The sequence below is a fragment of the Aristolochia californica genome, unplaced genomic scaffold (genome assembly GCF_029961685.1).
Source record: "Aristolochia californica isolate CCGP_79_NKW_82.1479 unplaced genomic scaffold, dmAriCali1.0.hap1 SCAF_6, whole genome shotgun sequence".
Classification (NCBI taxonomy): Eukaryota; Viridiplantae; Streptophyta; class Magnoliopsida; order Piperales; family Aristolochiaceae; genus Aristolochia; species Aristolochia californica.
The window spans coordinates 778,520-792,896 of NW_027182257.1; the positions used below are offsets into that span (position 1 = coordinate 778,520).

Consider the following 14,377-nt stretch of genomic DNA (forward strand, 5'->3'; position numbering starts at 1 on the left):
AGCTCTGAATGTCTCTCATCTGGGTCGTCACGAGTTACCGAGTCGGGTAAAAATCTACCCAAGGGTACATACGTAATTAACTTAGATTTAAAAGAAAACTTCTAGAACCACATATATGCAACAGGTATAATTTTTGACCTACCCCTCCTACTGAGAGACAAAGCGGGATTTCGCCCCGCCCCCCTTCCATGCCGAGAGAAGAACAAGACCTCTCATCTTCTCGACAAACCTAATAGACCGATTTCAATTTTCTTGAATTGCCACCAAGAGACCTTTCTTGTGATCCACCTAAAGCTTGTACCGTCCTTTCGAGATTACGAGATGGCTCACCGACTGTTGAGAGATGTGGAGGCCGATGGCTGGGAGCGTTCCGATTTCCCGATAATATGCGAATCCTGCCTTGGGGACAACCCCTATGTTCGAATGGTAAGGTTCATTCACTTCTCCGACCTTGGTTGTTTACGTGGTACCTTTTTCCCCCTTTTTTTGTTCATAATTTTTCTTCTGGTAATGATTTTATGGATTATTTTTTTTAAATCTTTTTGGATTAAGGACTGCCGTGGTTTTTCGTTTGATTGATTGATCTCGACACTTGTGAGAGAAACTGCTTATCTTTCTGTATTGATTTATAATTCAGCATCAAACCTATATGCCACCTTTACGTAGGGAAGCTTTTGCGCGTTCTGCTCTGTAGGGCTACGAGGACCTTCTTGAGGTCTCTTCTCATAATTTTAACTGTATATTTGTGGCCTTTCTCTACTCCTTACCTTTCTGTTGACTAACATCGATAAAGCCCTTCTCTTTGGGGCAATATCAGGCTCCAGTGTTTTCAAAACTTGGGAGTACCTCTTCCATTTAACTTTTTTTTTCTTCGTTTGTCCCGTACTTGGAGGTAATTATTGAATTACTACTCTTAAGACATTTGCTAACATTGAAGGCTAGCCGAACTAAGACATTTACTCTAAGAAGTTAGGTCAATGGCCATATGATGATTTCTTTATGCGACATGATGCGTTAATGTCGTGTCTGGTTATTTATGGGAATCAGTAATCTTTTATTTTTTATTTTTGAAAAAATAAGGCATAGGTAGTACTTGTCGTTGGACCATATTGACGAACGTTATGAAGTTCGTAAATGTTGTATCGGGCTACCTGTATTTCATTAAAGTCCCCGCATGTTAAACGCTTTGTTCTTATGATTTAATTTGGCTTCAGGGAAGATGTTATGGAAAATGGTTTTAATTCTTCTTCTTCTTTGTCGTTTTTTTTGTTTTTGTTTTTGTGTTTTCTAATTTATGCAGACAAAAGCTGATTATGACAAAGAATGCAAAATTTGTACAAGACCCTTCACAGTTTTCAGATGGAGGCCAGGTCGTGATGCAAGGTTTAAAAAGACAGAGGTTTGCCAAACGTGCAGCAAGCTGAAAAATGTCTGCCAAGTTTGCCTTCTAGATCTTGAATATGGATTACCAGTTCAAGTTCGAGACACTGCATTGGCTATCAACTCGAATGGTGCTATTCCAAAAAGTGATGTAAACAGGGAATATTTTGCTGAAGAACATGATCGAAGAGTATGTGGACCTCATTCTTTTCATATTTTTTTTTCTTTTCCATTGCTCTTAATTCTTTGGTTGTTTGTTAAAGTAGCATGTCATATTTGTAACATACAAACATCTGTTTACTCTTATTTAAAATTGAGCCTTGGAGAACTGCTTTGGGGGGGGGGGGGGGGGGGGGGAGGATGATAGTGGTGGATATCTTTTGCATGTTTTAGTTTTTTCTAAATCAAGCATCCTTTGTACTTCAAACTTACAAAACTGGCATTAGTGTTATAAAAGGTCTTGACCTCTGGCTTTTGGATGGTTGAGCTGGTGAGCGATAGAGTGCTTTCAGTGGGTTTTCTGGCTACTTGTTGGTTCATCATTTCTTATTTGTTTGTTTATGTGTAAGTAAACAAAAAGATAATTTCAATCCTGGGTGTGCCCCTGCCAAGAGAGGCTATTTTTTTTTCTTTTCTACAACCGTTTCTTGTGTTATGCTGATTATCAAAGATATACTAGTATACTTCCTCTGATGTGGTTGTGTCACTGATTGGAACTTAGATTCCGAGTCAAATACACAAACTAAAACTTGGGGAAGTTGTCATTTACTTGATTGAGCTAAATTTTTTTAATTTAATATTATAACTGAGCAGCAAAACACGTTATTGCATTTTAATAATCAAGAATCTAGGACCCAACCACGGTGCACTGGCACAGTCTAGGTCAAACAATTTTAACCTGGTTTAACCACTTGTTCGACTAAACTTATTGTAACAGAAAATTTATGACCTGCCTCCTGTTCTTTTTCTAGCCAAGTTACTCATCCACTCTTTTAGTGCATTGATTTTAATTACTCCTGTTGCATAGATTATTTACAGGTCTTAGTTATTGGTCGTTAATGACAGTCTTTAGAAATCACATCTCTGAATGAAGTAGCTATTCAGTTCTAGCATTATTCATCACAGGTTTTCTTGCATCAGTTTCAATAATTAAGGATGCATTTCCACTGATTGTCTGATACTATATAAAAAAAATAAACATTATTTCCTGGAACTCTTTTATATGTTTTTTTCTTCTTGATACCCTGATTCACTTGTATAAATAACTGTACCTTTTACAGGCTAGAGCTGGCATGGATTACGAATCCTCATTTGGGAAGGCACGGCCAAATGATACTATCCTAAAGCTTCAGAGGACAACACCATATTACAAAAGAAACCGTGCTCATGTTTGTAGTTTTTATGTTCGTGGTGAATGTACTAGAGGTGCAGAGTGTCCATATCGGCATGAAATGCCTGTGACTGGAGAACTATCTCAGCAAAATATAAAAGATCGTTACTACGGGTATGTACTTTGTTTAGTATTTGCTATCACTGAGCATTGATCAAGTTGTCACATTTGAAATTTACTCAAACTTTCCATGAGACAAGCTGAATATTGATGCTGCACGATGTGTTAGTTGCTTGAAGCACTGCTATGATTAAATTTAGCTCCAATACTATAATACATGCATGGACTTGTATTGACTGCATCTCTTGTTATTTCTGCAGTGTTAATGATCCGGTTGCATTGAAGCTTCTGGGCAAAGCAGGTGAAATGCCATCTCTGATCCCTCCTGATGATGAGAGTATAAAAACTCTCTACATTGGTGGCCTTGACGGTAGAGTAACAGAGCAGGATTTGCGTGATCGGTTTTATGTCCATGGTGAGATTGAGTCCATACGCTTAGTGCCCCAACGGGCATGTGCCTTTGTGTCCTACACAACTAGGGAAGGTGCGGAGAAAGCGGCTGAAGAGCTCTCAAATAAATTGGTCATTAATGGGGTAAGACTAAAGCTGATGTGGGGAAGGCCACAGGCTCCAAAACCTGAAACAGGGAATCAAGATGATATGGCAGCATCACTAGGTGGTGTTGCCCATGGAGGAATGCTTCCTAGGTCAGTCATATCACAACAGCAAACTCTGCAGATCCAGCCACCGGGAATTCAGGACCAACCGCAATATTACAATTATTTCAATATACCTGCCCCAGCTCAACCAGAGAGAACTTTCTATCCCTCAATGGATCCACAGAGAATGGGTGCAGTTCTGTCACACGAAGCAAGTGGGGGTTCTGCAAGTGGGTCTGGTGATGCCAAAGCAGAAAAGCAGCACCAACAGCCAGGGCATTTTGCTTATCCAGGTCCGCCACCACCTCCTCCTCCTGGTCAGTACCAGCAGTTTTACCCCCAGTATGGGTACACACACCCTCCTCCCCCTCCATATCAGCACTATCCACCTTCAACAGTGCCACAGCAATATTATCCTCCGGGTGCTTCTTAGTTCATCTCAGCCAAGGGGTCTCGTTTCTCTGATTTTTTGTTGGCAACAAATTTTTATGTTTGTAAACTATTTTGCTATCATTAGCTTGCAAATGATAGATAAAACTGTGAAGCTATTTAGATAAAACTGTGAATGTTCAACTATGTGATCCTCCGAAAGACGAGGTAAAAGAAAAAAAACAAGTCTAGTCCTCCCTGCTTGTTCGGAACATCACAGTTTCTACATTGTAACTCGTCTTGTATCTTTTTTCTGAAACAAATAAAAACTCTTCTTCCACTGCAACAATTGATCATACCATTGTTATCTGGCAAAAATTACACTAGGTAGCAACGAATTAACTTGTGCAGAGACTCAAGCAATCTGAAAATTACAAGTAATTAGACAGCAAAACAGAACAGCTTGGATGGAGAAAAAACAAGTAATCTCTCGATGGGTATGAGCAATGACTCTTCCACTAAAGATTTTAACTCTGTGAGATTCTGTCCTCCGTTACAAGCATGACTAATCAATCCCATTAGCTCGTAGTTCCGGAGCTGAAATAAAATAACCCACAACAGCTGTGAATTATAAATAGACAAGAATTAGAATTTGGTCACAGATTTGAAAAGAAGTTAGCAGAGAAGAATTGAAGATGAGAATAGAATAAGATACCATATATTGGAGTATCATTGACAGCATAAAGGAAGATGTAGTCTATTGTAGTACATTTGAACACAAAGACCTTTCCTATAATTGCACCAAGCAAAATCTCCAATGAGTAAAACTTCCTATATGCCAAAGGTGAAGGTCCACAAGCTAAACTGTGAACGGATAAGGAAACAAAACATAAAATCAACCTCTTATCTCTTTTTGCCTTGCATTATGGCTGTAGTTTGCGTTAAATCAATAAACACATGCAATACAATCTCTGCAAAGAGGTAAATACATTAAAAGAAACACTACCTTGTGAAAAATTTCATCTTTTAGCTTAATATAGATAGTCAGTTCATCACTTTCTTCCTTCTGCACTTTTGTGTTTTTATTCTGCAATTATGCACCAAAAAATCTACCTTAATTCAGAGTACTTTGAGGACTTCAAATTTGACTACTCTAATGATGAAATAAACATGGTTTCAAATTTTTTTTTTTTTTTGTTACAAATTTGAATAATATTTAGAAAAGGAAGAATAAGGACCTGATGACCTTATTGCAATTAACCATTTCAAATTTTGATTATTAAGCCACCATCTATTCATTCCATTACAGTTATTTACTTGTGCTGTAGTTGTTATATATTACTATTACCTAGTCATTTGCAAGAACATAAATTAATGGTCATATGAATCATCAAGAGCCAATTAAAAAAAGTCCGGGCGATCTAGAGCATGAGGTGCACTTTGAGCTCCCTAGAAGCATAAAAGAGAGCTGTCTTTTCCCCTTTGTTTCTTTGTGGAGTCCTCTCTTCCCTACTCAAATTCTGTAGGGTTTATTTAGGTTAGCATCACCAAGGGATGGATCTTCAATCAGTTCAAGAACCCTCCTCATGATCAACACCTCAAGGAGAACTAAAATTTCCAACAGATTGTTAATCCTTGAAGGGCGTGACTTTAAAGTTCATGCCTGATATGCGGGCGGATCAACTTAAGGACAACCAAAGTTTTGTGTGCAGCCACAGAGTTTGGAATAAGTTTTTCTTAGTCTTACTTTCACTATAATTTTCCTTTCCTGGAAAAGTCCATCAAAGGATCACCTGTAAACTTTGTGTAAGGCACTTATAAACTCAGTGTTAACTTAGAAACACAGCCTGACCCAGAAACCCAGGAAGCAAGCTGGCCTCATCATATATGAGCCAAAAATTCATGTGTAGCAGGTTGATCAGCCAGGCTTAAATTGCCACCTGTCAATACAGACCAAATATCAACCAGAATAAATGGATCTTTAAAAGATCATGTATTGGAAAACCTTGATTCAAGTATCTAAAAGGAATCCATTGAAAAATTTGAACTGTTTTGAAGTGTGGCTTATAAATAATTTGCTGTCCACAGTTCTATTTCATTATATATGGAAATTTTTATACCACTCCTATGAAGTCTACTTATGAATTTTTTTAATCAGACCTAACTTTTCCTAAAATGAAGATGAATAAGGAATAGAAAACCATCACACCAATTAAAATCTCAAAAGCAGGACTTTTTTTTTTCTGCAAATGTTTACTTACCAGTTACATCATTTGTATAACCTACTATTTCATTAGCATATGAAATTTGCCAAATCAATTGGTTTCCTTTTAAAAAAAAATTATGAGAAGCATTTAATCAATGAATAAAAGTACAAAAGAGCAAGTAGAGGGAGCACCTCAACCTTGGATAAAAGAGGAAAAGAGTTACCCACTCCTATGAAGTCTACTTATGAATTTTTGTATCAGACCTAACTTTTCCTAAAATGAAGATGAATAAGGAATAGAAAACCATCACACCAATTAAAATCTCAAAAGCAGGACTTTTTTTTTCTGCAAATGTTTACTTACCAGTTACATCATTTGTATAACCTACTATTTCATTAGCATATGAAATTTGCCAAATCAATTGGTTTCCTTTTATGAGAAGCATTTAATCAATGAATAAAAGTACAAAAGAGCAAGTAGAGGGAGCACCTCAAGCCTTGGATAAAAGAGGAAAAGAGTTACCCACTCCTATGAAGTCTACTTATGAATTTTTTTATCAGACCTAACTTTTCCTAAAATGAAGATGAATAAGGAATAGAAAACCATCACACCAATTAAAATCTCAAAAGCAGGACTTTTTTTTTTTCTGCAAATGTTTACTTACCAGTTACATCATATGTATAACCTACTATTTCATTAGCATATGAACTTTGCCAAATCAATCGGTTTCCTTTTAAAAAAAATTATGAAAAGCATTTAATCAATGAATAAAAGTACAAAAGAGCAAGTAGAGGGAGCACCTCAAGCCTTGAATAAAAGAGGAAAAGAGTTACCCACTCCTATGAAGTCTACTTAAGAATTTTTTTAATCAGACCTAACTTTTCCTAAAATGAAGATGAATAAGGAATAGAAAACCATCACACCAATTAAAATCTCAAAAGCAGGGCTTTTTTTTTTCTGCAAATGTTTACTTACCAGTTACATCATTTGTATAACCTACTATTTCATTAGCATATGAACTTGCCAAATCGATCGGTTTCCTTTTAAAAAAAATTATGAGAAGAATTTAATCTATTAATAAAAGTACAAAAGAGCAAGTAGAGGGAGCACCTCGAGCCTTGGATAAAAGAGGAAAAGAGTTACCCACAGAAAAATGTTGAGATAAACAACACAACCAAACCTCACCACCTCCTCCCCCCCCCCCCACCCCCCCCCCTCCCCTCCTCTCTCAAGTATATAATTGAACCCTTATTACTTATGAACGATATTCTTGCTATAAGTTCCATTCTTTACTCGTAAAACCCATTATAAATGAATGCATGTGAATCACAATAGACTTCCATGTCTATAGGCCCAGTTCTCTTGTCCATTTGAGTAATGGATGCAGCCACAGATTAACTTTCACTGGTGGAAGTTCTTCATTAGTTGCCTAACAGCTAGATACATCTTAAGACTCTGGTCTATGCTCTCAAAGCCTCAGCTTAGAGAATTAAGTCAACAGTAACACATAAAATGTCCAAAGTAGCTAGTTGATGTTTACTCTAAATAGAATAATTGACACTCATTATCAGCTTTCCTTCCAAAACAATCACTAATAAAGTAGAGAAACTGGTACAGTTAATGCATCAGATCTATTCCACAACAAAGATCACAAGAAACAGAAAGGTACTAATCACGTACCTTATGGTAGCCCAAGTTAATGGCTGAGAGGACAGAAAAAGGACTATCATCTTCATCTTCTTCAACCTTAACTATCGTGCCGACTCTTTTCTAGCCCAGAATTAAGTCAACAAAACCACTCAAACCCCACTCCTGATTGCCAAGATAGGTCTGAAGCAAAATCTTTACTCCATGGAAATCTTCTGGTTTCAGAACAAAGATGACAAAGTCCACTTGGACAAAATCCTACGAGTGAAGATAGAACTCACAAGTGAAAATTGCATAAAGTAAAATCTACTTTTATCGCCATCATGACTCCTGAGAGCTTTCATCAAATATATTGAAATATGCTATATGAATCCTCATCCGCAATTTGCTCACTATATAACCAGGTTGACCCTCCTCAAATCTTTGCTCACCAATTCCAATTTCTCAGCCCCACATGTCTATTTATCGATGTCAAAATATAGAGCAAAAGGCTTACCTCATCCTCTTCATCAGAAGACTCTGAATGTTTGGGCGACTTGCTTAAAGAGCGATCTATTATCGTTTTACCTGAAAATGAAATAAAATAAAACTGTGAAGAACCTTTTCAAAACTTCCTCTCACTATTAATGACAAAGGAGAGAATTTTTTTTTTTTTGAAAAAAAAGGGACAAAGGAGTGAATATTAATAACAAGGTTGCTCAAAATTCTTCCAAGACTCCAGTGTAGAGCTTCAAACAGGGAATTTGTAAAAGTGGAAGCAATGTTATTTTATATTTTCAACACAAGAAACTGGATACGTTGAATAAACATCTCAAAGCACAAATTTTCAACTCAAAAAATGGAATCTCATATGAGATGGCCTATATATTTTCACCACTTTCTAAATCAAAACTGGACATTGAATAGCTCAAATTCAGTTTGTCATCAATACTATTACCCCTTTTTTTTCATCTTGGAATGGTGAATCTTCTCAACAAGAAACTCTAAGCCCCAGGAAGCAGGTTTCAACCCTCTCTGAATCATCTCATTGTAAAGACAGAGGACTTTTTCTTCGTTTCCTTCTTTGAAGTGTTCCACAATCAACATGTTGTAAATAGACAATGTTGGTGTCACTGATCTTTTTTCCATAAGAGTTAAATATTTATCTGCAACGCACAATTTCCCACATTGACATAAGGTTCCAATTAATGATGTATACACCATAAGACCAGGAGGTGGGCCTGCATATTCCATCTCATGATACAGCTTAAGAACCTCTTGATAACTACCATCTTTCCCATAACCATCCAAGAGATAAAAGTATGTCTCTTCAGTGGGCATAAACCCTCTATCTAGCAAAAGAGTTAGGATATCATTGGCCTTCTTCACATCACCCACCTCACATAGCTTCCTGATCATCTCATTGCATGCAACAGAACTAGGCAACAGTGATCTCCCAAGCATTTCATCAAACCACAATAAACTAGCTTCCAATCTCCCCACCCTAGAACATCCTTCTACAAGAAAATTATAGGTGTCCTCATAAGGTTTTAGACCCTCAAGCTTCATCTCTTGCATCAAATGACTTGCTTCACCAACCTTTCCCTTTTTGCAATATGCTCCAATAAACAATGTATATAGAAATGAATTCATGTGATAGCCTCTTTTAGTCACATCCTCGTATGATTCACAGACAGAATCTAAATTTCCAACCTTGCAATGAGCATAGATGGTTAACGTATACGCAATATCATCAATAACCATGTTTCTTTGTAACATCCTCTTCAACAACAATATTCCTTCATCAATTCTTTTGTCCTCTAAAATTTTCAAAACCAGACAGGTATTGACTATGATTATTGGAGTACATCTCTTTCCATGGATTCTATCCAGTGTATTTACAACTTTCTGCAGGATTCCTTCCTTGCACATTGCATTTATCATAATTCTGATTGTAATATCATTAGGGAATGTCCTCTTCACAATCATGTGTTCGTATACCTTCCACACCAGTTCATCCTGACCAGCTTTTTGTGCTACATGAACCAACTTATTAAAGCTTGTCAAGCTAAAAGGGAACCCATGTTCTTCCAAGTAGAGACAAGCTTCAAATGCTGCCTCAGCCATCCTTAAACTTGCATAAGTTTGAATCAGAAAATCGAATAAAAAAGGATTTGAATCAGTGTTCGCATAACTTCTTAAAAGTAACTCTATAATTTCAAAATTTGACGAACCGCCTCTATCATTCTTTTTGATAACCGACTCAAGCAGCACTTGAGCATCAATAAGCAATCGAGCCCTCACAAGTATTTGCACCATAATACAATACGATTGAACACCGTGCAAAACATTCTTGCACCGGGCAGCCCAGTGGAAAAAACTTAGAGCCCGTCTGGCATCTGCTGGGTCTTTAAACTTAAGCAGTATTTTCTCAACAACATCACCATTTAACTCCACAGTATGGAGATCACCACTCCATTGGTCCCAGTTTCCACTTTTCCTCACCGAATCACACACGGTGTCCACAAAATTCAAACCTTTCCCACCTGTGTGAATGAACTTGCCCGGTTCCACTACATGACTTCGAACAAGAAGCGTTCTCGACGTATGACGGGTCAGTTCCAGCAGTAAAGAATGGGCACCAAAATGACTGACAGCTGAAAGGACCCGACGCCCGGAAGAAAGTGATACAAGCATGTTTTATTGATTGTTGACACACAGTGTTTTCATATTAACGAATCAGTAGGGGAAGGAAAACTAATGATGTAATATATTTTCATTGAATCTACAGACTCCGAGCTTCGAAACTGAACCAGGATGAAACAGCGGAAACAGATTTAAAGAAGAAAAACTGAAGAATCGGATTGAGCGTTACCCGAAGAGGTGGAAAAGATTTTTAGGGAGGGATTTGGAGAGGGGAGAAGGGCGCGGGAGCTTGAGCTTGGGCGTGGACTGTACTCGGGTGAGTGAGCGGGCGAAGGAGGAGAAGCCAAGAAGCCGCCTGTCGAGGTAGCATGGCTCAATCGTGCTTTTAAGAAGACAAACTTACATATTGAGTGGGACACCCACCCCTTATGTGCGAGACATCCACCCCTACACTAGAGGGCTCTACATATGCAGGTTAAAAGAAAGCACCTTCCAAGTCCACGGTAGTGGTGCTTGACCAGGTGCCACCCACCCATCATAGGGAAAGGTGGAAACGAAGGGTAAGAAAGAGGAAGAGTAGTAGTAGTAGTAGTGGCAGAAATCGAATTAATTAATTGCTGGTTCTTTCACCCCCTTTACCGAAAGTCTCTTGATAATATCCAGTTCGGGATCTTCTCCTCCCGTGACCTGAGGAGAAGGAAGAAGCTGAGATGAAATCAGGCTCTCTGACACACCGATCCCTGCATCATGACGATACATCGTCAGGTATGGATTCCCGAAAGATCTATTTCCGTTTTCGTCCTCGTCCGGTGATCAATCATTTTGGTTTCACGGGAAAGAAATAATTCATTTTGGGTTTCCTTTACCTTCGACGCAGAGAAGGTTTGGATAGGAAATTGTTTTAGAAATTCTGGGTTTGGTGCGGAATAGCCGGAGCTGCTGGTTTGGGGGTTCGGAAAGGGGAAATCCTGGAATCCCTAAATCTCATTTTGGGGGTCTGTGTTGAGTCGAGTTATTGGAGACTATCATGCGTTTTGTTTTATGGTTTAACTTCGGAGATTAGGGTTGAGCGCGGGTGAAAATTGGGTTCTTTGTTTTGTTTTTTTGTTTTTTTGCTGCAGCTGGATTTTTGGGATGCCGAACGAGGGAAATGAAAGTAGTGGCAGAAGAAGGATGGATCTCAATCTGTATCTAGGTCTTCCTCGTTCGCCCATCCGTCGGGTGTCCAATCTTGGGTCAGACCTTGCCCTCGGTTCGATAAGCTTATCTGCTGCGGAGATGACCAACTTCGTGGATACCTCGGCAACTCACGTTCCTTATTCCCCGACTCGTGCTTCGTTTACGCCCACCTCACGTTCTGTCGAGCCCTTGGAAGAAAGTCCCCAGTTTGATTTCTCTGAGTACTCTCCTCGACCGTCTGTGCAAATCAGCCGGGAGCCTCTGGAGCTGGATGATCGATCTCGTCTCGAGTATTCTCCCTACTCGCCGTCCTATATACCTGCCTCATCAGCTGAAGAAACCAGAATTGAACCCTTAGAGGATGCTACTATCGACCGAGTCCACCATATACCTTATTCACCTACTTATTCACCTGCTGCTCAAGAGAACCCTGAACCAGTTGTCGATGGGAGTAATGCAAACAATCATGTTGAGTATGTGCCATACTCTTCGGTCTATAGTCCTATACCGCAGCCCGTGGGATCTGAACAAGTGGAGGAGCCCTTTGTCATCCAGGATGGAGATTCACATGCCCCATACTCTCCATCATATGTAGCTGCAGAAAACCTGACACAAGTTCATGATGGTAGCGCCACTGCCCAAGGTTTAGCATCATCGGCAGTCTTTACTACTCCGTATGAACCATCGGTACATAGAAATGAACCTTCGGTTGAAGGTGGTTCTTCTGAAAGGGATCTCCTTCAATACCCAGAAGTTCGTTTCCGGAGGTTAATTGAGTTGCACCGTCGTTGGCCAATTAGGAGGTTCAGGTCTACTGTTCCCTACTCGCTGGACCCTGTAAATGCTGATTCATTGAGTCCAAGTCGTATTTTCCAAGAGCTTATGGCTTCAGATGTAGCTGCAGAAGCCTCTGATACTCGGAAGGTGGATGCTGAAGAACAGGTCAGTGGTGAGACTGAAGAAGAAGCAAAGCAGGAAAATGCAGTTGCTAACTTTGAATGCAACATTTGTTTGGACATGGCAAAGGAACCAGTTGTCACTTCTTGTGGTCATCTATTTTGTTGGCTGTGTTTATATCAGTGGCTTCATCTACACTCAGACCATAAGGAGTGTCCTGTTTGTAAAGGAGAAGTGACCGAATCAAACATAACTCCAATTTATGGTAGGGGAAAATCAGAAAGTGAAGGTGAGAAAAAGGGTGATGATCAAGACGGAGCTTCTGGTTTGAAAGTTCCACCTAGGCCCCGTGGCTACCGGCTTGAGAGCTTGAGGCAGCGAGTTCAATGGCCACCTTCTAGAGGGTGGTTTGGGGATGAAATTAGCTCATGGAGACGTTTTGTGGATGAAGAGATAAGAAATGGGAGCAGAGTTGAAGGGTCAGATGGGAGGAATTTACAGGGAATATTTGATAATGGCAGTCGAAGGGTTCTCACTAGGTTGAGGGCTATCCAGCGATTGCAAAGAGGGGAGAATTCAGATCGTGGATTGAATTCAGGAGCTGGACCATCCAGAAATCCCACAGAACATGGGTCAAACTCTCAAAACAGGAATACACATGGTGAATCACCGGCAGTGTTGCCATTTAACACCTCGTTTTTGCATGAAGGAATTGATTTTTGGCGGCGGATATCCTTATATACCGTCCCCCCAAGTTCTGAGAGGATTGCAGCACTGACTGCTGGTCTCATGGAGCGGATAGCTGGTGGTGGAAGCCACTCCGGTGGCTCGGTGAACCCTCAAGCGCCTGAGCCTCCACGCAGGCAAGCTCCTCATGTGGCATCTATGGCAGCTGATCAGGCTTCTGCTTCTGCTTCAAGCACAATGGCTGTAATTCAGGGAGATGCTGGAGTTTCCAATGCTTCAGTAGAAGCAAATGATGTAGGGACATCTCGTTCTGTTAGAAGAAGAAGAAGAAACGTTACTTTGGGTTCTCTGGATGTAGATGGAGTACATCCTGCAAGAAAGAGGAGAAGACTGAATTAGATCTTTTTTCACAGCACAAAGCTCAAGGCAATCGTGCTAAAGGGGTGGACGAGTTTCATCCTGCATGAAAGCGGAGAAGGCTGATATTAGTCCTTTTTCCAGTGGCACAAGGCTCCTAATAAATTATTTGGTATGAATATTTGCTATTTAGTTTTTCCATAGCCTGTATACTGAAGCTTACCTCTTTCCATGACATTATTACTTGGATTAGATTACTTGCATCTTGTGCTTCCATTGGAGGGCAACAGAACTTCCTTACATTTTTTGTTTTTTTTAAGGTCTCACTGGATTGTAGTTCTCATTTTAAGCTGCTTTGTTAAGGCTCTAGTCTTGTATATGTCAACATTGCTGTAAAACTTCATCCTGCTTCTGCTTCTGCTTCTGCTATTCAAGTGTTTCAGGAATTTTTAGATGAAAACAGCTAGTACTAGTGTGTACAAATTTGGCTAAATGGAAATAACCTAGCTAAATGTGTAACGTGGTCCTAAATGTGTAAGATAGATCCAAAATTGTGAACCTTGGCATTTCAAGGTTCAATGTGGTCCACCTAGTGCATGACTTAGATACCAACTACCTCTAAGCTACAAAAATAAATAAATAAAAACTAAACTAGTCGAAAGCCCGACTCAGTCGGTTTTTCAAACTCAAAAATCAAAGGATTTAAAGAAAATTTTCTACTAAATCAACCAACATTTGGTTTAAGTGGTTCAAATGTTAAATTGGCTCACTTAAGTGGGTATGCAATTGATAAGAGTAGTAGGTGAGAGAGACCCATTGATATAACGCAAAGGGTTTAGGGTTTATGGTTCAAATGTTAAATTGGCTCACTTAAGTGGGTATGCAAATTGATAAGAGTAGTAGGTGAGAGAGACCCATTAATATAACGAAAAGGGTTTAGGGTTTAATGCGATAACTCTCATTCTCTCTCTTTTACCTTC

The 14,377-nt window shown here is 39.3% G+C and overlaps 3 protein-coding genes across 4 annotated transcripts; 2 read left to right on the forward strand and 1 right to left on the reverse strand.

Annotated features, from left to right (window-relative positions):
- Positions 1–94: 94 nt before the first annotated feature.
- Positions 95–4,147, forward strand: LOC137934924 (zinc finger CCCH domain-containing protein 40-like). The gene is made up of 4 exons (XM_068779515.1): positions 95–426; positions 1,301–1,570; positions 2,661–2,884; positions 3,091–4,147. Exons 1-4 carry the CDS (start codon positions 322–324, stop codon positions 3,860–3,862), a joined length of 1,371 nt encoding a protein of 456 aa, XP_068635616.1. The 5' UTR covers positions 95–321; the 3' UTR covers positions 3,863–4,147.
- LOC137934922 (pentatricopeptide repeat-containing protein At1g66345, mitochondrial) lies at positions 4,136–10,802 on the reverse strand. Of its 2 annotated transcripts, none has more exons than XM_068779514.1 (4): positions 8,590–10,802; positions 8,149–8,219; positions 7,686–7,910; positions 4,136–4,419 (listed from the first exon to the last, which is right to left on the reverse strand). In XM_068779514.1, the coding sequence occupies exons 1-2, from the start codon at positions 10,326–10,328 to the stop codon at positions 8,216–8,218; spliced, it is 1,743 nt and encodes a 580-aa protein (XP_068635615.1). In that variant the 5' UTR covers positions 10,329–10,802; the 3' UTR covers positions 4,136–4,419; positions 7,686–7,910; positions 8,149–8,215. The 2 variants fall into 2 exon arrangements, with proteins under 2 accessions (XP_068635615.1, XP_068635614.1); XM_068779513.1 differs by lacking the exon at positions 4,136–4,419 and adding an exon at positions 5,692–5,738.
- Positions 10,726–13,826, forward strand: LOC137934921 (uncharacterized). Its single transcript, XM_068779512.1, has 2 exons — positions 10,726–11,042; positions 11,399–13,826. The coding sequence occupies exon 2, from the start codon at positions 11,412–11,414 to the stop codon at positions 13,437–13,439; it is 2,028 nt and encodes a 675-aa protein (XP_068635613.1). The 5' UTR covers positions 10,726–11,042; positions 11,399–11,411; the 3' UTR covers positions 13,440–13,826.
- Positions 13,827–14,377: the final 551 nt, after the last annotated feature.

Bases quoted from the DNA above. Each gene is read 5' to 3' on its own strand.
- LOC137934924 (XM_068779515.1), top strand. From the start codon at position 322: ATGGCTCACCGACTGTTGAGAGATGTGGAGGCCGATGGCTGGGAGCGT. The intron at 427-1,300 runs GTAAGGTTCATT...TAATTTATGCAG, and splicing joins ACAACCCCTATGTTCGAATG to ACAAAAGCTGATTATGACAA. The intron at 1,571-2,660 runs GTATGTGGACCT...TACCTTTTACAG, and splicing joins CTGAAGAACATGATCGAAGA to GCTAGAGCTGGCATGGATTA.
- LOC137934922 (XM_068779514.1), bottom strand. From the start codon at position 10,328: ATGCTTGTATCACTTTCTTCCGGGCGTCGGGTCCTTTCAGCTGTCAGT.
- LOC137934921 (XM_068779512.1), top strand. From the start codon at position 11,412: ATGCCGAACGAGGGAAATGAAAGTAGTGGCAGAAGAAGGATGGATCTC.